The following is a 22,371-nucleotide window of genomic DNA, read 5'->3' as shown; positions in this document are numbered from 1 at the left end:
TGTAAAGCCACTATTTCTTCTCTGCACCAAGAACCAGCTGGGGATGTTTGCTTTTAGCAGGGAAGAAAAATAACAACCAGCCCCCAGCAACCCACAAGACTCTTTCCCATTATCCCTCCCCTGGGCATTTGAGGAGAGGTGCTAAATAAATGAAGTAATGCAATATTAAGGCTCCCTTTGTCATAAACAGTATCCACTCACTCCTGATAAATTGCTTGCAGTCAGATGCTTGCTGCTAAAAGGACTTTGAAGCTGAGGGCTGTCAGCAGAGGCTCTGCTCCCTTGTATCTTGTTTGTGCTGGGTAATTTCACCAGTTTCAAGCCCTGTGGCCACTGGTCCAGGCTCCCAGATCCCCTCCATGCTGTGCTGGGGAAAGCTGCTGGGTAAAGCCCACCTTCCACCTGGCTTTGCTCCAGGTGTCCAACAGGGCTTGGGCTGCCTCTGCAGGAGGAGCCACTCCAGATTTTATTTTGCAACTGAGCAGGGGCACAGTTAACCCCCCAGTTTCCACTGATTTGATAAACTGAGGCCTCAGGTTTGTTTCAGGGAAAGCTGGAGCAGATGGTCAGCAAGATTTCCTCTGAAGTGGGGTGTAAAAAAGTTAACTTCATCCAATTTTGGCACTGAAATGACAGCATGTGCAGGAGGAGGTATTTTCACCTCCTCCTGAAGGTGTTGGGCAGGTGTTGGGCACCTTCAACTGAAGGTGTTGGGCAGAATAACCCCTCACCCCTCCTTGTTCATGGGGACTGAGGGTGGGTGGCTGCCCTGGCACCCAGCTCTGCAGCTCCCTAAGATGGAAACTTGAACAAAAGTCATTTTTGCTCACACTGCATCACTGCTCTGGTCTCACCCTGCAATATACCCTGGGAAAAGTTTAAAAGCAGAAGCAGAAACACACCTACAAAAAACCTTTGTAGCACCTGTGGTGAGCTCTTCCAGCAAGTCCCTGCCCCGGGTCCTGGCAGGGCTGGAGCTGGATGAGGCTTTCAGCAAACTCTGCTTTTGCCACGGGGTTTTTCTGGTTCACATCCCCTCGGCTCTGACAAGGACAAATCTCACCAGGACTGGCAGTTTGCTGCTGCACAGAGCTGTCACACACACCACGCTGCCATGTAAGAGCAGAGGAGAGCAGTGCTCAACCAACCCCCCCTCCATTCCTGCCCAGATCCATCCCCCTCCATCCTGAGCCCAAACCCATTTGTGTTTATCATGAGGATGGTTATTTCTCCCTTGCAGGGCAGCCCACAGCTCCTGGCACCCCGGGGCTGGCTATAAAAATCTATAATACAGCATTCAGGTGTTCAGATGAAATGTTGCTCTCTTTATTTGGACTTTAAATCTGGGTAACAGCAGCCCTGCAGCTCTTGTTCAGGCTTGGCACAAATTCATCAACTCTGTCAGTGCTCCAAAGGGGAGGAAAAAAGTTCAGAGCTCAGGACCTGCACTGAACACCCCATCCTTAACAGCCCCTGAGCCCCCTCCCTCACACACAGCTCTCTGAGGTGAAGGAAATGGATGCTAAAAGTTCCTTCATCAGGACTTAAAAAAAAAGGTCACATCAAAACTGAGACCAGTTTGTTCCTCAGCATCACCACCAGTGATGCATGAAGGCACAGGCTGCTGGTACTCAAGTACTGATAATCTCAGGCATCCCCTCACACTGGAACAGCCAATTTGAACAAAAATGATTAACTTTTATTGAATTTGTTTGGTTAGGCTGATGCTGCAGGGAGAGAGGCATCTCTGCCAAGTCCCTTTGCTCTGCCTGCAGCCCAGCTCTGAGACCCCAAAGGGAGTGTGGTGCTGCTCACAGGTTAAATCTGTTTGTCAGCATCCCCAAATTAATTTCTCTGTGTGATTCCCAGACAAGCAGCCTGGTTAGTTGGTTGCTCCAACCCCACAGCCAGCCAAGGCAGGAATTGCAGGGGGAGGCCAAGTACACAAGGCAGTGCTGGGCTCTCTGGGCTGTTTTTATTTAAAAGGCAGCTGTACAAATTAAACTCCCCCCAAGGGAGAAGTACTTTGCACAGCAACTCAGAAGCTCTATTAAGGGATTTTGGTTTTTGATGCTACCAGCACCACATTTACAGAATCACAGAATCATTCTGGTTGGAAAAGGCTTTCAAGATCAAGTCCAGTCATCAACCCAACTCTACCAACTCTTCAGCACTACATCTAACATGGCTTTTAAACACCCCCTGAGCAGCCTGGGCCAGTGTTTAGTAACCCTTGCAGTGGAGAAGCTTCCTCTTAATATCCAAATAATGTCCAGAGAGGAGCCTGAAGCACAGGACTCCCTCTCATCCTGTCTCACCCTTACCTGGGGGCTGACCCAGCCATGCAGGGGCTCAGGCAGGGAGGGATTTACTGAGCTTGCTCTGGTGCTGGAGGGAAGGTGGCTGCTGTGCATCCCTCTCAGCATCCTGCATGGCCACATCCAGCCTTGGAAGCACTTCCTGGTGTCTATCTGTAGCCACCTCCCCACCTGGATGGCTCTGGAAAGAATCTTCTGAGGGACACAAACCTCCTGCAGATGTTTCACTTGCTGCTGCACCAAGGGAGACAGAGAATTCAACCACTGAGAAATACAAAGGCAGCTACATGGTAAAAAGGACCAGGATGAAAACAGAACTCACCCAGCACAGACACTCCAAAAAATGGTAGTTTTATTTTCCTCAGTAAGAGATATTCTTTACAGCAGGAGGTTTTCTTAAAAAAAAACCCTATATACATACATATAATAGTACTGTGCATTTCAGTAAATGCTCCTAGAGTCTCTAAAAAAGGAGAAAGGTCATTGTACAGAGAAATCCTCACAGTCCATTCCTGCAGCCCAAGCTCTTTCCTAGGAAGATCACCACTCCCTGGGGTTGGGACAAGGTGATTGTCACAACAATTTCCACAGTTCTGGTGTTGCTTATGCAATGGGTTCATGTCTCTACCGTGTGTTTCTGTAGCATGGACAAATAATTCTTTCAATTGAGAGAGACAGATGCTACAGGTTAAGATCAAATAAGTCATGGGCACAGTAGTTTCAAGATGTAAAATTGCTTTAAACACAATCTTGCAGGATAAACAGAGCATACATTTTAGTAAGAGACATGAGTCAGCTTCCCAAGTCCTGGATACCTTATCACAACAACAATTAGGGAAAAAAAAAAATCAAATCTAAGTTAGAGTCACTCAGCTGTTTCCTAATAAATTCTTACAGCTGACAAAGAGGCTTTTCCTCTTTTTTTTTTTTTCCTGCAAGCAGTTTTAAGAGAGTTATAAAGAGCTATCTGGGGAATGAATTAGTGTTTCAAAACCAAGTTACAAATCTATAAAAGAGATTAGTATACTTCACATAAGGCCACTAACACTGCAAACTGTCAGTGTGACTATTTAGGATCATTAAACTTAATCTTTTAATTAGCATAAGCTTTATACCTCCATTACTTATTTTCAATTCCAGATGAAGACAGCTTCCCCAGCCCCACGGGAGCTGTGGCTGTCAGGGAGGGAAGAGGATGGGAGTGCTGCTGGAAGGGGCACCTCTGCCTAATTGAACATCCAGGTATTGGTCTTGCCTAATCCAATTCCCTTTGTCTATTGAGTGAGCAACAACCAAACAGTTTGGAGCCAGTCAAAAGGCATGCACAGCCAAATCCACTTAGCAGAGCTAAGAACACAGATCTATTGTGCTGCTGGCTTCACCCACCCTCTGACTTTCAACACACTTTAGCAAAACAAATTGTTACTCCCTGGTGGGTTTGCTTCTAAAGCCAACAGTGCAACGGAGCCTTGGTTGTTTCCATCCCATCTGAAAGGGTGCACAGGAGCACTCAGCTTTGAAACAGACCTGCAGCATTGCCAGGTTGGGTTTGGTTTGGTTTTTCTCTTGGATAAATGGCTTCTGAAGAGAAGTCAGAGGCACTGCTTACCTTGACAATTCGGACCGTTGCTTTCAGTTCAAGTTTTAAAGTGCAAAACTTTTATAGAGTCTTTGGGTAAAAAAGTGTCAACTCCCATACAAAGCTGGCAGAGAAACAGCCAGGAAACGCAGGGGTGATTGACAACTGTGAGAGTATCACAGACATTCACAACAAAAGCAAGATCTCTGCTACCTCTTTGATTTTAACACTGTTAGCAGCTGCTGCAAATCTCCTCCCCTGGCCTAGGCAGGTGATGTGTTGTTCAAGGAACAGTGGATTAGTAACAGTTGTGCTTGCAATTGCATTTGCATCTGCAGACCTTTGTCTAGAAAAGTACAGAGAGAGGCTTTGGTGTTGCACAGTCTTTTCTCAGAGAGGAACAGGCACTGCTGAAGGTTCTTCCATGGTATATTGCTACCTAATGCTGTAGATGCTCTACACACCTGCCAATAATACGTGTAAACTGTAACAGCAATGAATAAATATGTTCAAGAGCATCTTGTGGTTTAGATAAAAGCAAGGTATAAAAATCCATGTTTAGATTTCTAAAGCTTTGGTCTAAACTGTGCTGTAACATCAGCTTGACTGGGTGAAGAGCCCTCAGAGGACTCCCTTGGGTACAGCACCTGGAACAGCATGATTCAGTCCATGGATTTTTAGTGGTTATTTTCTTGTCAGCCCTTAGACCCATCTGACCTCAAAACATGAACAGATCATCCTTCTCGCCTGTGTTGGAATCTATTTTGTTCCAGTCTACAGGGGAGAGTGTTTCTGCACTCTGGATGTCTTGAGCTGTCAGCCCCGTGTCAAGGACGTGTGGGTTTGTTCTGGACTGAGCCAGTCTAAAAGGGGAGAAAAAGAGAGTGTCAGAACCCAAATCTGGGCACTTTACAGCCTGGATGCTCAATGCATCCTTCATGCCAAACCCTCCCTGCAGTTCCACGTTTCCAAATCCTCCAATAGAATTAAATAATTCAGGAAGGGGAGAGCGGGCACAGGATTTGCAGCTCTTGTAAGTTTGTAGCAGCTTTGCTGCTGGTTTATCCTAACATTTCCCCTACAGGCACCCAGGGAATTTGCAGCCTGGACATCCCGTGTGTTAATGGCCTGGCAGAAAGGTGCCGGGGGCATCTTTAGCTGGGATCTTATCTCAGCACAAAGGCTCCTCTGCCTCACAGCACTGACTCAGTTTTCACTCTGCTGTGGCTGAACACTAAGCATGGGCTGGAGCTCACTGCCCACCACACTCCCCAGCTCCAGAGTTTAACTCTTTGGGTTCAGACACAGCAGGACTCAGCTGATGTTTAACAGCTCAGCTTTAAGGAACACAAACCTCAGCTCCTTCTTGATGTTTCAGGAACCCTGGCAAGGCCCAGGTTTGCTGTTTTTGTTAGTAAATACCTCTGCAAAAAGGTAACACGGTGGCATCCCAGGGCCAAAAAATTAACTCAGATATCTGGTGTTTTATCCAGAGCAGAGGCCTCAGACCAAACCAGCCACACACGTGGCTTTTAATAAGGAAGAAAAATGACCAGCAAGGAGGTTGCATCAGGAAGGCTCTCAGAAGCATCTGAGTCCAAATACTGAGTCACCAGGAGGCCAAGGGGGATGTGACAGCTCCTCAGCCAGCAATGCAAAACAAAAGATTGCAACCAACAACATCTGCTTCGTTCAACAGGGCAAGGAACAGAGCTGAGGAAAACAGGCAGCATGAAAAACTCAATTCAAGCAGCCCTTTTATCAAACACAACTTGGGACAGAGCTAGCATGGAAGTGGAAGCTGTAAATCATTCCTGAGAGCTAAACAAGGCCTGAAGGGCTGTTTCCTCAGGGCTGAGCAGCTTCTGTGCTGCTGCAAACCCTCTGATGATGCTGAGTGGCTCTCAGGGAGGTGACAGAGCTGAGCTCAGCCCTGCTATGGCCCAACTCTCTCTTCCACAGAACTGTTGTGGTTGGAAAAGACCTTTAAGATCACGGAGTCCAACCGTTAACTTAACAACCATCAACCTTTCAGTGCTTCCCAGCTGGAGGAGGAGGAGGCCTGGCAGCCTCTGCTGCCTGTAGCAGCTGCACCCAAGGCAGCTCTTTGCCCAAAGAGGGGCTTTCTGCACTGATCATGTCCACCAGAGGGTTGCCTGCATGGGGACAGCCAGGGAAATCTACCTGCAAGAAAAGTTTGCTTAACATTGCTGGATTGCTTGGTATGCAGGGAAGGGTTTTGTTTGGACTGGGAAGTGAAGGAAGCCAAATGGCTGCAAACTCTGAACGTGCATGGTTTCAAAACTGGTGCATCAGAGTCACCTTGACACAGGCAGGAGCAGTGGAGCAGGGAGGCTGCCCTCAGGAGCTGCTGTTGGGTCAGGGACTGAGGGGAACAAGGTCCCAAGGTTAGCCCAAACCTCACAGAAGGGTGACAAAGAGTTTCCTGTGCCAGAAGCTGGGACCAGCACCTCCACAGTTAGGAAGGGAGCTGGAAACAGGCAGGCTCAAACCACCCCAGCAGACAGGAGCAGACAGGCCAACTGCTTGGGGAATTAAATTCCCCACCACATCCAGCCTCTCTCCATCCTTAAAAGGTTGTCAAAATATTTGGCTTATCAGCCAGCCTCAAACCTCGCTTTCAATTAACAGCCCAGGCACTGATGGGGCAGCTGCCTAGGTCAGATCATGGGGGCTGATGAGATTAAAAGCATTATTAAAAGGCAGTCACCAGTCAAGTCTCCAGGGCTGGTCCCTGGTGGCATGAACTTGTAAAGGGAGTTATTAGAATTACCTTGAAAAAGCCTCGTCGAGATCATCATCCATTTCCTTTGTTAAAGAGATAAAAAGAGAGAGAAGTAGTTGCTAAGAGAACACACTAAAGTGTGCTTAGAGATTCCTCTCAGCACTCCAGCACAGTAGACAAGAAATATATATACATATATTGACTTCCAAGTGCCTAAAGCAATGCTCCTCTGGCAGGCTGCCTCCTGGGGCAGGTTTCATCTCACTCTGCACATGAAGCACAACTCTGGGGGGTCCAGGCTGGGGGATCCTGTGCTCCTCTCACAGCCCAGACATGGGGCAGGGGCTTGGATCTGCCCCACCAGCTGGACCACATCCCCCTCTGGGTTTAACCACAGCTCCTCCAGCTCTTGCCATGAGAGTGGCACAGGCTGGGGGTTCCTGCCAAGATGAGTGACCAGGGCAGAGCTTGGACCAGGACAGAGCTCACCAAGATGCTCCAGGCATCCCCTGAAGCTCTTCTGGATCAGGAACCTGGAAAGCAGCTCTGCACCAGCACAGGGAAAACCTACACTGCTTGAAAGCAACTCTGGGATCCTTTCCCTCTGATCTGCTCTTAAGAATTCTCAGAGAAAGTAATTATTAGGAAAGGTTTCCCATGCAGGAAGACAGGCTCTGTGGGAGGGCTTTGCTATGGACAGGCTTGACTATACCCAAAATCTTGTGATGCACTTACAGACATAATGTAATATGTAAAGTATGAGAACTCTGCAAGAAGGGAGGGATGGGAGACCACAGATAAGCCTCCAGGATTTGGTATGATTTAAAATTGATCTTCAGGTTTAACCTGAAAAGCCTCAGGCTAAGACCCTGCAGAGTCAAGAAACAGGCTCCAGGCAAAGGTCTTTTATCATTCAATTCCTAGAAGTTTAGCAGGTGACTGTTTCCAGAGAGGAAACACATGGTGGGGATGAGGTCCACAGGGGCTTCAAAGATCAGCCCAGCCCTGCAACGAGGAGCTCCCTGACAGATGCATCCCCAGACACATGGGTTGGGTCCTTATTTTTCTATTAATGCCTGAAACAATGAAGCCAGATGACTGAGGCCATTCTAGAGAAGCCATCCATGTTCATGCAAGCCAGATACAGCCACAAACAAAATGAGGGGAAAATAAGAATAATAACAAACATAAATATAGCCTGAACAGTAAACAAAAGCCATCAACATAGTGATTTGTTCCCCTTGAACAGAGCAGTTAGGTGGTCTCTTAATTAAGTGACAAACTGCTGAGGAATGCTGCTCCAGAATAAGTGATATTCAATTATCTGACAGCAGAGTTTCTCAGAGAGCCTCACAACCTCACCCAGTTATTTACAGAGCCCCAGAAGGGCAGCAGTTACTCAAACACCAATCGATCATTTTGAGTAGGACACTGAGACCCAGCTCACTGGGGCATCTCTGAACCTTGCCTGAAGGGTTCAGCTGCCCCAGAGAGGTTCATCCAAAGCCCCACGATGTGACCCAGAACATAGAAAATGGAGAGGTCACCACAATGCCCCCAGCTTGGCAGAGCCCACGGTGCCCCAGGCACACACTTACCCACACCACGTTGTTATTTACAGAGGAGCTGGGGCCAAACATGCTGTTATCTAAGTGTGGGGGGGTCACAGTGCTGCTCAGGGGGGATTTGGCAGGATCTTCTAAATCCAGCAAGTTCCCTGTGGCTGCTGCTGTGAACAGAGCAGAAAGGGAGTGAGGTAGGGGAGGGGAAAACAGAGGTGACACAAAACAAAAGCCTTTTTGCAGTCATGCCTTCCCCTCAAGATGGGGATCAAAGGGTTCATCCAGTTCCTTCAGGAGAGCCCCACATTGTAGCATGGAGAAGCCCAAATAATTCCTGATGCTCAGATCAGGTACCTGAGATCCCCTTGATAGGGACACAGGGAAGGATCAGCCAGCTCATCCCACCAGTGGAAGCTCCTTATGTTCAGGCTGAGCCAGGATCAGCCTTGGAAAAGCTGACACATCCCACCCCGGGACATCCCAACCCCAGGACATCCATCCCAGCCGCAGAGTAGAAACACATCCCTGGCAATATCCTCAGCATCCTGGCATCAATTCCTGGGCCTGCACACGAGATGTTCCAGCCTGGAAGGATGCCCACATTAATGCTCTTTTCCTCTGTGCCAAATCCTCTTATCTCCATGGCCAGCATGGCAGAGAGCTCAGCCTTTTGTCCCACTTCTCCCTGGTTACGTGTCTTGTGTTGCAGAGGAGCAGGGGACCCATGGGCAGGCACTGAATTCTGAGGGTTTTACTATTTGATTGTTTGCTTTTCCATGCACCTCTCTTTCCTTAGGGAAGCCAGAGGAAATCCATCCCCTCCAGCTGGTGGGATGCAAAGTCTTTGGGGTCCGAGAGAAACCCAAAATCAAACTCGGGAAGTGTTTGCTCCTCACTGCTTTTCAAAGCCCTCCCAGGAGCCTGCACCATTCAGGGAAAAAGCCCTGGAGACCTCAGGCTGCTCCCCCCACTCCTGAGCCCCAGCCCAGCCCTGCTGGGGGTGACTTACGTGTGTTGGGATGGGGGAGAACATCCAAGCTGGGGCTGCTCAGCCCTTCTCCTTCCAAGAGGGACCTTTCCCTCTTCTCCTTCTCTGCAAAAGAAGGTGACCCCATCACTGCACTGCCTGCAGCCTTTTGGGAGGTGGGATAGGGGGACAGCTGGGATGAGCCACTCCTGCCCACAGCAGCCCAAGGTCTGGCTGTGTTTTATGATCTCACAGAAGGTGAAAATCCCAATGGAGAGAAACCTGGAAGAAGCCTGAAATCATCCAAGAGCCTGGACTGACCTTAACAGCAGCCTGGAAATGTGGAGGGCGAGGGGAAAAGGCACTTGGAAAGCTGGAAAAAGACCTGAAGACATCCCTTGAACTTTCATGGGAGGAGTGGAAAGAGGGAGAAAAAAAAGACTCACCTTCCTTAGCTGCTTGCCATAACTCAAAGGCAATTTTGAAGGCCTGGGCTACAGTGAGGGTGACAGCTTGTGCCTGGAAAGACAGAGGTGAGGCAGCACTTTAATCCCTGGGCCCTCAGGTAGACTTCAATCATTTGGAGTTTTTGTTTTGTAGATTCATGGTAACCTGGATCCAGCCATTCCTCTGCTCCACACACTCCCTGCCTGGCTGGGGAGGGGTTAGCAAATACTGATGGAAGCAGAGATTTGCTCTGTGTAGGACACCACAGCTCCTTGCAGACACATCTTGGGAGGATGGAGAAGGCAGGACCAGGGCTGCCACAGGCACTGTGCTGACAGATGAGAAGAGCAGAATCCCTCCTGGCCATGCAGCTCTTTCTGCACCCCAAACTGAAGCATGGTCTAACCAAGTCCTGGACTCTTACAGGGGCTGGGCTGTGCATTCCCACCACACACCCACCCCAGAGAATCACCTGCCAGAACCACCAGCATCCCAAGGGAATCAGCACCTGGGCTGAGCCCTGGGCCACCAGGCTGTCAACCATTCCTGTGCCAGGGAGGGATGCACAGAGCTGTGGTTTGTGCCTCCCCAGCACCAAGCTGCTGCAGGAAGATGCTCTGAGAGCAACAGACAGTGGTGAAACACCACAAATTTGCAGCTCTGTCCAAGGGGCAGAGAGACCCCAGGGTCTCCTCTTGGTTGAGGTCAGCAAAGTCTTGTGGCTTTTTTTTTTTTCCTAATTGATTGGAAAACAGAAGTGCTGAGGTACTAACAGTTCTTAGCTCTGCTGTCAGAGGTTCCAAAGAATGTTTATCAATATGGTGATAGGCTCTTTATATATATAAATATATATATATATAAAGCCTGGGTTTGCTTTGCAGCAGGAGCAGGGATATTCTCACCTTCAGTCTTTCTATTCCTCCCCCAGCTGAGAGCTTGAGCAGCATTAAAAACCCCAGCACCTTAAATAGCCCGAGTTGCTGGAGATGTATAAATAGTGCCATAAATGCCAGTTTCATTAGGAGAAGGCAGAGCTCACCAGCAGTTTAAGTGCAGGGAGATAACGAGCCCCACTCAGCAGGGCTGACACCGCAGGAGCCCTCAGGCACCAATTTGTCAAACAAAGTTGCAAACTAAACAAACCCAAAATTAGGTCCGGATCCTCCAGCCCCCGGTCTCACAGAGGATGGAGATGTGGAGCCAGCTCAGCTGTCCCCCAGAAATCTCCTGCACAGGAGGGATGAGGAGACCCAGGAAACCTCTCCAAGCTCATTTGAATGTCGGAGCTATTTCCATCTTTGATGGAAGTGCAAATGCTTTATGGCAAAAAAACTTAAATATGGTAATTAAGTATGAAACTCCTCACAGCTGTTTACAATTTAAGCTGTCACATCTGAATCAAGTTTAATAGACCCAACTACCGTTGAGAATTACCCAGGAACTGAAAATATGGACTAATTATATGCCCCTGACTGGTAGCTGTGTCTACATTCAGGGACCCTGCCCTGGGGCAGGGACAGTCCCTGGCCTGGGAACAGGACATGACCAGCATGAGCTTGATGTGTTTTTAAAGACAAGCTAAAAAAATCCCCAAACATTTCTAGTTTCTTTGCCACAAAAGGCCTTGGAGAACTTTATTTTGGAGGGAGACACGCTGAGCTGATGTACCACTGAGATAATTCTTTTAGCATTGGAGAGATTTAAATTTTAATTTGCAAAGGGAGGTTTTATCTTCACCCTGCAAGGATGGGAGTGCACACGACAGAAAGGAGACAACTTGAAGCTTCCATTATTCACTCCCCAGAAAAAAAATAAAGGGGGCTGGGAGAAGCACAGAATATTAACAGAGCTGTGGTGGGCACAGGGCTGCTCCTAAAGACCCAGGAATCACCACGCTGGGATGCACGGGGTGGGAGCAGCTCAGGTTTGGTTTCCTGAGGATTCAGGAGATCCTGTTCTCTGCTCAGGCCCTGCAACTGGGAGCAGGGGAAGGATTTCTGGGGACAGAAGGATCTGAGCTGTCCCCACCTCCCTTCCTGCCATGGGGAGAGGGCTCAGCCCCAGCCATGGCTGCACTAAGACACCCCCAGGGCTCTCCTTGCCCCACATGCAGCTGGTGCCCAGTGACCTGCTCCTCTCCCTCAGCAATGCTGGGTCCCTGCTCACCCCAAAGCACTGAACCAGCAGAAGAAAATCCCACAAGTAAGTTCAAAGCAAGACCAGAGACCATTTTCTGTCTGCCCAAGCCCATCCCTGGCACACAGTGGGATCCCTGCACTGCTCCCGTGGGGTGGCCATGGCTCCATCTGCAAAGACACCACTAAAAACTCCACAAGGAACTTCAGTGGCAAGAAATGGAAGGAAGGCAGGACAGGGAGCCCAGACCTGCTGGCTGAATGCTTCCCCTCAACCAGGCAGCCCCCAGGCACCTCACTGCCACCTTCCCCTGAGACCATTCCAGACGCTGGGCTCAGACCGGCTCCAGGGAAGTGGATGCTGAGCAAAGAAGAGTCCCAGGAGCTGGGAGCAGAACATGGCAGGGGGAATTCTGGTGATGGTGCAGGGCCAGGGCCTCTCCTCCCTGCCCCACACCTCAGGCAGAGAAGCTTTTATCTGCCAAGAGGATGATGGGCTGACTCCAGCCCGGAGCTGAGCCCACTGGAGAGTGATGTGCAGGCTCTGGAGGGTGGGTGCCCCCTAACTCCAGGCAGAGCTGTTGTCTCACCAGCACAGCCCCTCTCTGCTTTCCTCCTCCTACAGCCCCATCCCCATTTCTTCCTCTGGACTGACCATTTTCCGTTTGGGACAGAGGAAGGCATGGCACTCCAGGTTCTCATTGAGCTGGTTCTGGGCAATGTAGGCAAACACTTTATCGTGGATCTTGTCTGCTGTGCAGTAGGATATCCTGAAAGACAGAATGATAGGGGCTTGTCCAGGGCACTGAACCAAGGGAGAGCCACCAACCCCTCCTCTGAACTCTCAGCAAGCTCCTACCCCAGGATTTCCAGCTCCAGGGCCAAGCAGGGAAGGCAAAGGGAGCACAGGAGAGTTACCAAGGCTTTGATGCAACTCCTTCCCGAAGCAGAGGAGTCGATGCCACTGGCTTGAGAGTAAGAGAAGCCCAGAGCAAATCCTGCAGCCAGGGCATGAACCAGAAGCATCAAACGCAGAGGCAGGAGAGAAGAGAAAATGTTTCACCTTGTGGGAAAGGACAGGTTAGAGAGAAAGGTAAAGACTCTGCAGGGTGCCAGCCTGGGACTATGCCTGACAAATGCTTTGCCTTCAGAAGAGACTCCAGAAGATTTTCCTTGGAGGATCAGCTCACAGGGAGAGAGAAGGACTTCTCTCTGGAGAAGACTGATCTTGAGGCTCAAACCAAGGAAGGAAACTGATGCAGGGGCACCCAAGAAAAGCCATCAGAAAGGCTGGAATTCAGGCTCTGAGATCTGCAGTAGCAGATGGATGGGATGCTCCAAGACCCCTGAACACCCAGGGAGGAGGCTCAGCCTCCCCAGTGGAGCATCCCCAGGAGGACCACACCTGTCCCCCCCCTCCAAAAAACCAAACAAAGCACTGGGAAGAGCAACAGGCTGACCCAGACACTGAGGGATCAGCTTCCTCCTGCAGGGCACCAGGTCCCTCAGCATTGGCCACTGCCATCTCCCACGGGTCCATCCATCCACACCAGGAGCTGCAGGACTGGGAGTCTCCTCTGAAGCCAGCAAGCACCAACTGGAGCAGCCCCAGAGGTTTAGTGCAAGGCAGGAGGGGCTGGCAGCAGGCAAAGCCTCTTCCCTGGGCATGCAACAGATCAAACAGGTGTTAAGGACAGAGGAAAGAAAAAAAAAAGAAAAGTAGGACACTTTGGTCAAAGTTTTTCCATGGCCTCATGATACCCATTCAGCTCCCACTCTTGCTGCCCCACGAGTTTTCAGGGAAGGGACTTAAAAAAGCCACATTCAAAATTCATTTACACTGCATTAGTTTCTTGCTGGGTGTGAGGACATGGCCTCTGCTCAGTGGCCTATATTTTGTTTTCCAGAACTGAGCTCTGCTCTGGATTAAAGAGCCACTGGGAAGTTCACTCCTTTCTTCCATTTTCATTGCTCTTTTAATAATAGTGATGATGTCTGCAGAGACACGTGGCTCTTCCAGCAATCCCCAGCTCAATATGCACTGTCTTTTAATTTCCAGGGAAAGGATAACTCACACCCACCTCTGAGCTGAGCCAGTTTACAACCCAGGCCCCTGGCAGTGGCACTTTCCTGCCTCAAGAGCTGACCTGGGGGGAGAGCTCTGAGCTGGCATCACCCCAGTGAGTAGAAAAGCCAAGGAGAAGACTGTAGAGGGGTTGGAGAAAAGCCCTGGGAGTGCCAGCAGCACCCATCCATCCCCACATCACCAGCAGAGTTGGGATGTGCTCAGTCACCAGCACTGAGGGGATGCTGGCTCACAAGCACTATCCAGGAGGAACAGCTTTGTGCAGCTGATAAAGCATCTGGGCAGAATTTAAGGCAGGATCTAAAAACCTCATCCCCACGGCTCATTGACAGCAATCCTGATATGGGAGTGACCACACTGGCAGCTCTGTGCTCTGCCTTTTAGCAGGGGGTTTGTCCCCCCCAAGGAGGGCTGGGGCTCAGCCCCCCTGCTTGCTCTGCACTGGAGGGAAGCAAGTAGGGGAGGTTAGGAGAGAGGACCCCAGCCCAGAGCTCCTCACCCCAGGGCTGGCAAAGCAGGAGAGGGCAGCAGGTGAAGGAGAGAGTGTGGGGGATGCAGAGGGAGAAGGGATGGAACAGATGGGAAGGGCCAGATCAGAGCTGGGCTCCATCAGGCCAGCACCTGCCTCCAGCCTCTTGGGAAGAAACACTCAGCCAAGCCTGAGGAGCAGAATGGGGATCATCCATCCTCATCCTCACCAAACTCAACAGCTGTCCCAGCCTGGCTCTTCTCAGAGCTGTCACCAGTGGTGCAGAGCAGCCAGCTCTGGCTCTGACACTTGTGTCCTCACCCTCTCAGAGATGCTCTGACCATCCTCAAGACTCTTCTCTTGCCATCACCCCAGGTACTTTGCCCTTTCTGGGGCCAAACCCAGGCCTTAAAGCCACATGTGCCTGTGGAGAGCTCAGCTGTGGATCTGCAGATCCCACACACACAACACCTCCAGGCTCATCTCATCTTCCCTTTCCTCAAGCCAGACACTTATTGCACCAGATATAAATTTACCTTCAATTTAACAGCCACCACCCTCCTTCCCCCACCACTGCTTTCCATCAAGAGGTGGTGGGCAGCGAGTTGTCAGCTCAGCCCAGGAGCCCAGAGCAGAGGAGGTGACCCCAGTGTCACCTCAGGTGACATCCTGTACCCACCTGTATATGGAGATGTTCTCAATCAGCTCATTTGTTCCACTGTCATTTAACACAATTCCCCGGGGTGAGACTTTCAGAGTCACTTTCTGCAGCTTCTTCCCACTTGCTTTTGCCTTCAGAAGGGAAAGAGGAAGAGTCACAGGCTTTGTACACTGACACATCCAGAGGTGCAGGGGCAGAGCAGAGACTCCAGGTATGTGCTACCTAACAAACACATTAATAGTGCTCATTTGTACTAGAGAGTGAATTTACTACCAGGTGTGACAAGGGACTACTTAAAACTTTTCCTTCCCTGAAGCAGTGATTTTTGATGGCACGAACAAGGACACACACCCATCACCCACCCCACACGCAGTACTTCCAGTCCAGCACCTCCACCAGGTGCTTCATCCCAGGGTTTTTTTTCCTTGGAACAGTGGGGGGACACCAGCATGAACAGGGGAGAAGGATGTGGAGTTGTGCTGCCACACCCTGCCTGAGTGGCAAAGCAAAGCACCCCCTCAAGGAGACCAGCTGAAAAAATAACTACACTTTTGGGGCCACTTTCATTTAGTAGTCTCGTGCCTACAGGTTTCATTTAAGCCTCCAAGTTTCCTTCACCTCACTGCCCATCTCTCTCTCAAAACCCAGAACTAATAAAACCCACACAGCTAGCTGGTGGCAGGCTGCAGACCTGGATCCTCAGCCCTGCTCCCTGGGGACCTCACTTGAGGCACATCCAGACCAGCTGGCAGTCAGTGCTGCCCCTCTGAGGATGGCCTCAGCCCTGGGGTTTGTATTTAAAGGCTCTCTCAGCTCAGCTGATCAGAGCAGACATGAAGGGCTCTGCCAGCAGCTCCTGTTTCATGCCAGCCCCCCCCTCCTGCCCAGCTCAGCACGTGCCAGGAAAGGCTCAGTCATTACCCAGAGCAGTTCACCACCACCCCATTGAGTTTTATGATGGTTAAACTGTACAGTTGGGTCTTTGCCTCATAAAATACTTTATAAAAGTATAATACTTTATAAAAGTATTAAAGAAGTATTAATTTTTACTGGGAACTGGGTGAGCAGGGGCTCCGGGGAGCCGTGGTGCTAAAGGGTGGCTGAAAATTGGTCCCTCTTGCATCTGAGGTTACAGTGGGGCAGCAGCTGGGATTTGGATCAAGCTGTCCTGCTCCTAACCCTCCAAATCCCAGGCAGGAAAACCCAGAGCTGCACTCCAGCTCTGGCTGCACTCCAAACACTGCCCCTGCCCTGCAAGAGGTGTCACAGCCCATGTCACCAGGTCACAGAACCCTTCCACACCCAGGGTCACCCCAAGCTTATCAAGGGGATCCAGAGCTCAGACACCAAACACCAGCTCCCTGCAGCCTCTCCCTAACCCTGAGGCCTTCCCAGTGCTGCTGCTGCCTCCATCACCCCCCAGAGGGACAGCACGGCCTGCAGGACTGGCACTTCCCAAAGTTCCCAGTGACAGACTGGTTTGGGCAGCAGCAGACAGTGCTCTGCTCCAGCAGGGACACTCACAGTAGCCACGATCCTTTTGACAGCAGCTGCAGAGAGCTCCTCTCCCTTGGGCTGCTCCACCAGAGTCATCCCCATGTACTTGAGGCTGAAGAGCATCCCCTCCAGCAGGGTCTCACGGGTGTCTGTCCAGTTCTCTGGGAGCTCTAGAAAACAAGAAAAGGCTCTGAGATTCTCAAACAGGGTCCCCCACAAAGTCCTGAGGGAGGGTTTAAGATATGAGCAGGGCAATGGTTTAACTCCTGTCCGGAACCCTGTGCCTGAGCAGCTGGAAGCTCACAGAGCTGCCAGGGCTTTCACAAGGTGCTGGGAGAAGAGCCCTGGCTGCCAGAGGAGGTGACAGAACACAGCAACCACAACTTCAGCCTCTGCAGCTCTCCAAGGCAGCAAGAACAAAATCCCCACATTTTTTCCATCAGCCACACCAAACAGTCCTGACCCTTTAAAATCCATCAGCTCCTCAGTTGAACCATGAGTGCCCAGGCCCACACCACCACCAAGAGGGATCCTGAGGACACAGGGGAGGGCTCAATGCTGCCCCAGGCATGGCCATGACCTTACCCCGTGTGACCATCACCCACCCAGGATAAGATGGGATTTGCTGGCAGCTAAACCCACGCATGGCTGCAGGGATCCAGGTGATGTGCTGCCACTTGCTAAATCAGTCACCAGCAGCCCCGAGGAGCCCAATGCATGGGGAAAAACCTCAGTGAGGGCTCCACTCTACCCTGGGAGTCCCCATGGAATGCTTCAGCCTTTTCCCTTCTGTTCTGGGGGTGGGTGGGATGCAGGGTCCTAAATGCAGAGAGAAGTTTAGGACTACAATAAAAGCCAGGTGGGTATTTCTAAGCCTAAAACTGCACAGCAGCAGCAAAATTCCAGACAAGGAGGTGCCAACTCAGGATCTGCAGCTCTGGGGGGTGAGGAGGGTCCTGGAGGGCAAAGGGGGCCCTGGGGAATAAGGAGGGGTCTTGCTTTGAGCAGGAGGTAACACAGCAGAGTCCTCCCGAGGTCCCTCAGCCCTGGGGAGAGATGGGGCTCCCAGAGGACACACTGCAGCCCAAACACATCCCTGAATTCAGCAGGGCCAAATTCCACAGCTCCCTCTGCAACCCCCCTGGTGCTGGGAGGATGGGGCAGGGCTGTGGGGGAACAGAGATGTCCTGGGGGTGACCCCCTGGTGACTCAGCCTCCTGGGGAAGATGGGATGGGAGAGGAGCCATAAACCCCAGCACCACTCCCAGTGCTGGGTGTGGGTGCCAAGCACTGAACCAGCCCAGCAGTGACTGGAGTCAACGTGACAGCAGCTGAGTGGGAGAGGTCCCACGGGGAGACAAGGGTTTGAAGGAGGGCAGGGGCTCCGTGCTCAAAAAAATCTGGAGAGGGAAAGGAAAAGCCAAGGACACACAGGATGGCACATGCAGCTCCTGTCTTGGCCAGAAACAGAGTGCCAAGGAAAATCCAGAATTTCTCCAAAGCCCAGGGTGCTGCCCCTGCCCTCCCTCCCACCCTTGGTGGCTGAAGCACATCGGGGTGCAGGGGCTTTGCCACTGCCAGCCCCATGCTCCCTGCCCAGCCCAGCCCTGCTCCCATACCCATGCTCGGGGTCTCACTGATGATGGGGACCCCCTGAGCACCTCCCGCTGCCTGGGACGATGCTGGGGAGGCCCCGGGGCACTCCCAGCTCCCCCTGTCTGGAAGGGAAACAGGGGGGGGTTTAAGTGCAGCCACTGAAGTGCTTCCAGAAGGGAAGAAGCACCCGAGGCAGCACCAGGCAGACCCTCCGTGCATCCTCCTCCCATCCTCACCCCCTCCTCACCCACGCGCAGGGTGGGTCTGTCCCGGGGGGTGACAGCGATGCCCCCCAGGAGTGAAGCTCACCCCCCAGCAGGCTCAGAGGGAGCTGTGCACCCCACATCTGCCCCACAGCCCCCCCTGGCCAGCCGACCTCTTCGTGTCCCGCAGCTGCTGGCCGCTAATCCCAGAGCCAAGGGACAATGACACCGGGTCAATCGCATCCGATTAACGAACCCAAGAAGTTCGAGCTTGGCTGCAGGTGGCAGGGGCTGCGGGCAGGGCAAGGCACCCTCCCGCTGCGATGCTCGGGGCTCTGTAGCAGGGTGGGGGTCACCCGGCTGCTCCCCCCCTTTCCTGGTGACAGGGGGGATGCCTGGAAGGGACGGTGGCCGCTCGCCCAGGGGCCATCGACCCGATCGGGTGACGGAACCAGCGCTGGGACGAGGCCAGAAACCGCCCGCAGGGCTCCAGCCCTTGCCCCAAGTGGGGGGACCAGGAGAACCCCCCACCTGCCCATCCCCACCCCCCAGGGGGGAGACAGGGACAGCCCCTTCTCCCCTTCCTACCCCACAGCTGCTCGGGGGAAGGTGGGGGCCATGGGGGGGAGCAAAGAGAGGGGTTAACGGGAGGAATTACAAAAAGGGGTGCGAGAGAGAGGAGTAAAGGGGGTGCAGGGGGTGCACGGAGAAAAGGGGGAGGGAGAGCAGATGGGGTAAAGCGGGGGGGGGGGGGGGGGGGGAGCGCGGGAGAGAGAAAGGGGAGACTCAAAGAGTGAAAAAAGTGGGTGTAAGAGGTGTAAGAGGAGTGAGAAGCGGGACAAAGCCGGGAAGGAAGAAAGGGGGTGCAGGACAGGGGGTGCAGGGGGGTAATGGGGAGGGGGGGGCTGTGCAAGGGGGGAGCGGGGCGGGGGGGGGCAGGGGTCTCACTTTTGTGTCGGCCGCCGGCCCAGGAGGGTTTGTGGACGCTGGGGCTGCGCAGCAGGGCTCGTCCCGCCGACTTCAGGGCGTCCATCCCGCTGCCCCCTCCCCGCTCCCGGCCCCGCCGCAAACTTTCCTGCGGCGCCAGCGCTGACCGCGTCCGGGGGCGGGGCCCGTATGCAAATCAGGACCGTGACGTCAGCAAAGCCACGCCCGATACACCACGGCCCCTCCCGTCGGGGATCCCGGGGCGGCTGCGGGACCTCCCCCCCCCCCCTCCAGGCTGCGAACGGGGGGGATCCCCAGGGCCCTGTGGGGACCCCGAAACCGAGGGGAGACATTGGGGGGGGGGGGGGGGCGGGACCCCGAGACCCCGAAATGGGGGGGACACGGCTGCCCCCCCGGAGGGTTCCCCCACTGGAGACCCGGGGACCCCCAGTGTCCCCAGAGCCACCCCACAAACACCTGCGGGTGGCAGCAAACACCAGCTCCACCCTGCCCACGGGGGCCCTTTCTCCCCACGGAGGTCCCATCATTTCCATGGATGTCCCACCTTTTCCACAGGGGTTCCATCTTTTCCACGGAGGTCCCACGTTTTCCACGGGGGTCACAGCCTCCCCATGAAGGTCCCACCTTTACCACGGGGGTCCCAAAACAACGTGTCCCAACCATCCTGCTTCAGCATCCTCAAGCAACACCAAAAAAGTTGCTGTTGACCCAGAGGTTTGGGGCTACCCCCAGCCTGGGGTGGGATATTGGGATATTTTAATATCCCAATTGATATATCCTTTTGATAAGGGATATTTTAATATCACGTTTGATCACCCTGAGCCCCTCTGTGTCACCACGGCTGCTTTGAACTCAGCCTGAATATAATTGTGTGGCAGATTAAGGCCCTCAAAAGCTTTCTGAAATTAAAAGGATAATAATGAGGAGGTTAAACCCCATCTTTCGGATTTGGAGAATAATGCCTCGCAAAGCCTATTAATTCACAGCAACATTTGGGTAATTGCAAATCCCCTTTTAGTTCAATGCTGACACTCCCCCTCTCACCGTTGTCACCGGAGTCACCAAACAGAAGTGATGGGGGCTGATTCCCCTTTACAGGGCGTTGGGTGGGTGGCTGAGTGTTGAGCAGAACCTCTCTTACAAGAACCCAGCTTGCAACAGGACGGTGCCACCGGGACAGCCCCATTCGGTGTCTGGTTTGAGCCCCCAGCAGGGGGGAGTCAGGGCCATGGACTGGAACTGGGAAGAAGAAACTTCCCTCGAGGGCTCTCCAGACTGGAGAGGCTCCCCAGGGGCAGCAGCACACAGATATCAAAAAACCTGAAAAACTGCTGCCTTGGGAACAAATTTAAGCATCCGCATAGATCCGTGTCTGTGCAACAACTCACTTAAGCATCTGTGCTCACTTTAAGCATATGCTTAGATCTAGCTGACACCCAGGCTTTTAAGCACCTGCTCAAATGTTTCACTAAAGCACTGAGGAAACTCAGCTCCCACCCAGCAACCTGCATTTAACCAGAGGGCTTCCTGCCTGCCAATATCTGATGAGTTAAAGCAGACACCTTTGCAATTAATTCATTGATAAAGCAGCCTGAGAAAGCCACTCAGCAAGTATCAGACACACCAGGGACTGATTTTCCTGTTTCTGCATTTTGTACCACCGTGGGCTAAACAGATCCTCCCCCTGCTCAGGGTGGCTCAGGCAGCAGCTTCTGCCCTCAAGTGCTGCTCTGCTGCTTCCTTCCCCTCGTTCCCTCAGGGGCAATTTCACAGGGAAATTACTCCCCATCATCCCCGCAGGAAAAAATCCACAGAGCTCCTCTTGCTGCCGTCCTGCCCTGCTCCTGCACTGACCTTTCCAGCTCCGGGGGCACAGGATGCAATTCCTGTTTCTCTGGATGGCAAAGGGAGTCAGCTGCAGCCCTGTTCTTCCCAGCTGAGTTTTCCCACTGAATCCCAGCACTGGTGTGGATGTTTACCCTTTGCTTCCCAGGCTGAGCTGTCTCGGGTGGGTGTTGCATCCTGACAGCAGCAGAATGTGTTCCTTCCAATGTCACTGCTCAAGCTGGAGAGGGAAGGGCCATGAGAGCAGCCCGGGAGAGAGCAATCGCCAAACCAAGGTCTCAAATGTGGCTGTGCCATCCAAATCAGCCTCCTGGAAAATCAGAATTCGAGTTGAAAACATCCCTGGAATGGTAAAAAACTACTGGTGGCATCTCCCCTTAGGAAGGCAGAGCACCAGGCAGCTCAGAGTCCCAGCATCCCCAGGCTTTCCTCCCCACACAAGGAGTCCAGAGGTTGCTGCAGGCTGGGGAAGAGAAAGTCAAATCTATTTATTTCTGTCAGAGGCACAGCAGAGACTTTTTGGAAACCTTCTTGTTTTCCCAGTCGCTGTGAGCACCGGGTGGCCCTGACCCCCCCAGCCCTCAGTGCTCAGCCCATCACCCCCCATCCATCTCCCTGCTAATTGTCCTCTCTCCTGAGCAGCCACAGCTCAGTCTGCACAAACTCCCTCAAGGTTATTTTCAGCTCTGCAGCATCACTGACACACACACAACTTTGTGTCTCCGATATTGCAGCTGCAGAGCTGCTCCTCACCCCTTCTCCTAACACCCAGCATCATCTCTTCTGTCCAGGAAACAAAGAAATCCTCACCACTCTTCCTCCCCATCACAGCGTTTGTATCCATGAATCACAACGAAATAAATGCAGCTTTCCAGGGAAACTTCAGTGGTTTCTGTAATGCTGAGGTGTTTTCCCAGCTGGTGGGATCCCCAATTCCTTTAGAGCAACCCTCACAACACACACACGATCCCTTTGGAGGAAGATTTACAACACACACACAGCCCCAGCCCTAAGTTCAGTGCCAGTCCTGCTGTTTTTCTGCAAGGGTTGGGGTTTGTTTGCTCCCTGTGTGGATTTATGGAAGCTGCAGAGCTCTGCTTGTCCCTCCCAGCCAGGGGCACCTCCTGCTCTGGCCCTTTACCCCTTCACTCTACTTCATATTTACAGCAAATTGCATTTATAGCAAATCAGCAAATCTGGGGCTATTAAAAGGTGATCACTGATGGAAACTTGAGCTCCTTCCACTCTGTCAAATCCACCTGGCACCTTTGCAGGGAAGGCCTGTGTTTAACCATCAAGGTGATAAAAGACC

At 52.2% G+C, this 22,371-nt stretch overlaps 1 protein-coding gene across 2 annotated transcripts; it reads right to left on the bottom strand.

The window, feature by feature from the left end:
* Positions 1-2,648: 2,648 nt before the first annotated feature.
* LDLRAP1 (low density lipoprotein receptor adaptor protein 1) lies at positions 2,649-19,375 on the bottom strand. Of its 2 annotated transcripts, none has more exons than XM_071767467.1 (9): positions 19,215-19,375; positions 16,495-16,637; positions 14,989-15,101; positions 12,410-12,524; positions 9,619-9,691; positions 9,215-9,298; positions 8,242-8,372; positions 6,692-6,726; positions 2,649-4,760 (listed from the first exon to the last, which is right to left on the bottom strand). In XM_071767467.1, the coding sequence occupies exons 1-9, from the start codon at positions 19,297-19,299 to the stop codon at positions 4,616-4,618; spliced, it is 924 nt and encodes a 307-aa protein (XP_071623568.1). In that variant the 5' UTR covers positions 19,300-19,375; the 3' UTR covers positions 2,649-4,615. The 2 variants fall into 2 exon arrangements, with proteins under 2 accessions (XP_071623568.1, XP_071623569.1); XM_071767468.1 differs by having other exon boundaries at positions 8,242-8,369.
* Positions 19,376-22,371: the final 2,996 nt, after the last annotated feature.

This window comes from Heliangelus exortis, chromosome 24, assembly GCF_036169615.1.
Source record: "Heliangelus exortis chromosome 24, bHelExo1.hap1, whole genome shotgun sequence".
In the NCBI taxonomy this organism is placed as follows: Eukaryota; Metazoa; Chordata; class Aves; order Apodiformes; family Trochilidae; genus Heliangelus; species Heliangelus exortis.
The sequence above is the reverse complement of the archived record's forward strand: the minus strand, read 5'-3'. Positions and strand labels throughout refer to the sequence as shown.

Coding starts and splice junctions, on each gene's coding strand:
- LDLRAP1 (XM_071767467.1), bottom strand. CDS start 19,299: ATGGACGCCCTGAAGTCGGCGGGACGAGCCCTGCTGCGCAGCCCCAGC. Junction 12,525..14,988: donor GAGAACATCTCCATATACAG/GTGGGTACAGGA, acceptor TCTGTCTTTCAG/GATATCCTACTGCACAGCAG. Junction 9,692..12,409: donor TCTGTCCCAAACGGAAAATG/GTCAGTCCAGAG, acceptor CTGTCTTTCCAG/GCACAAGCTGTCACCCTCAC.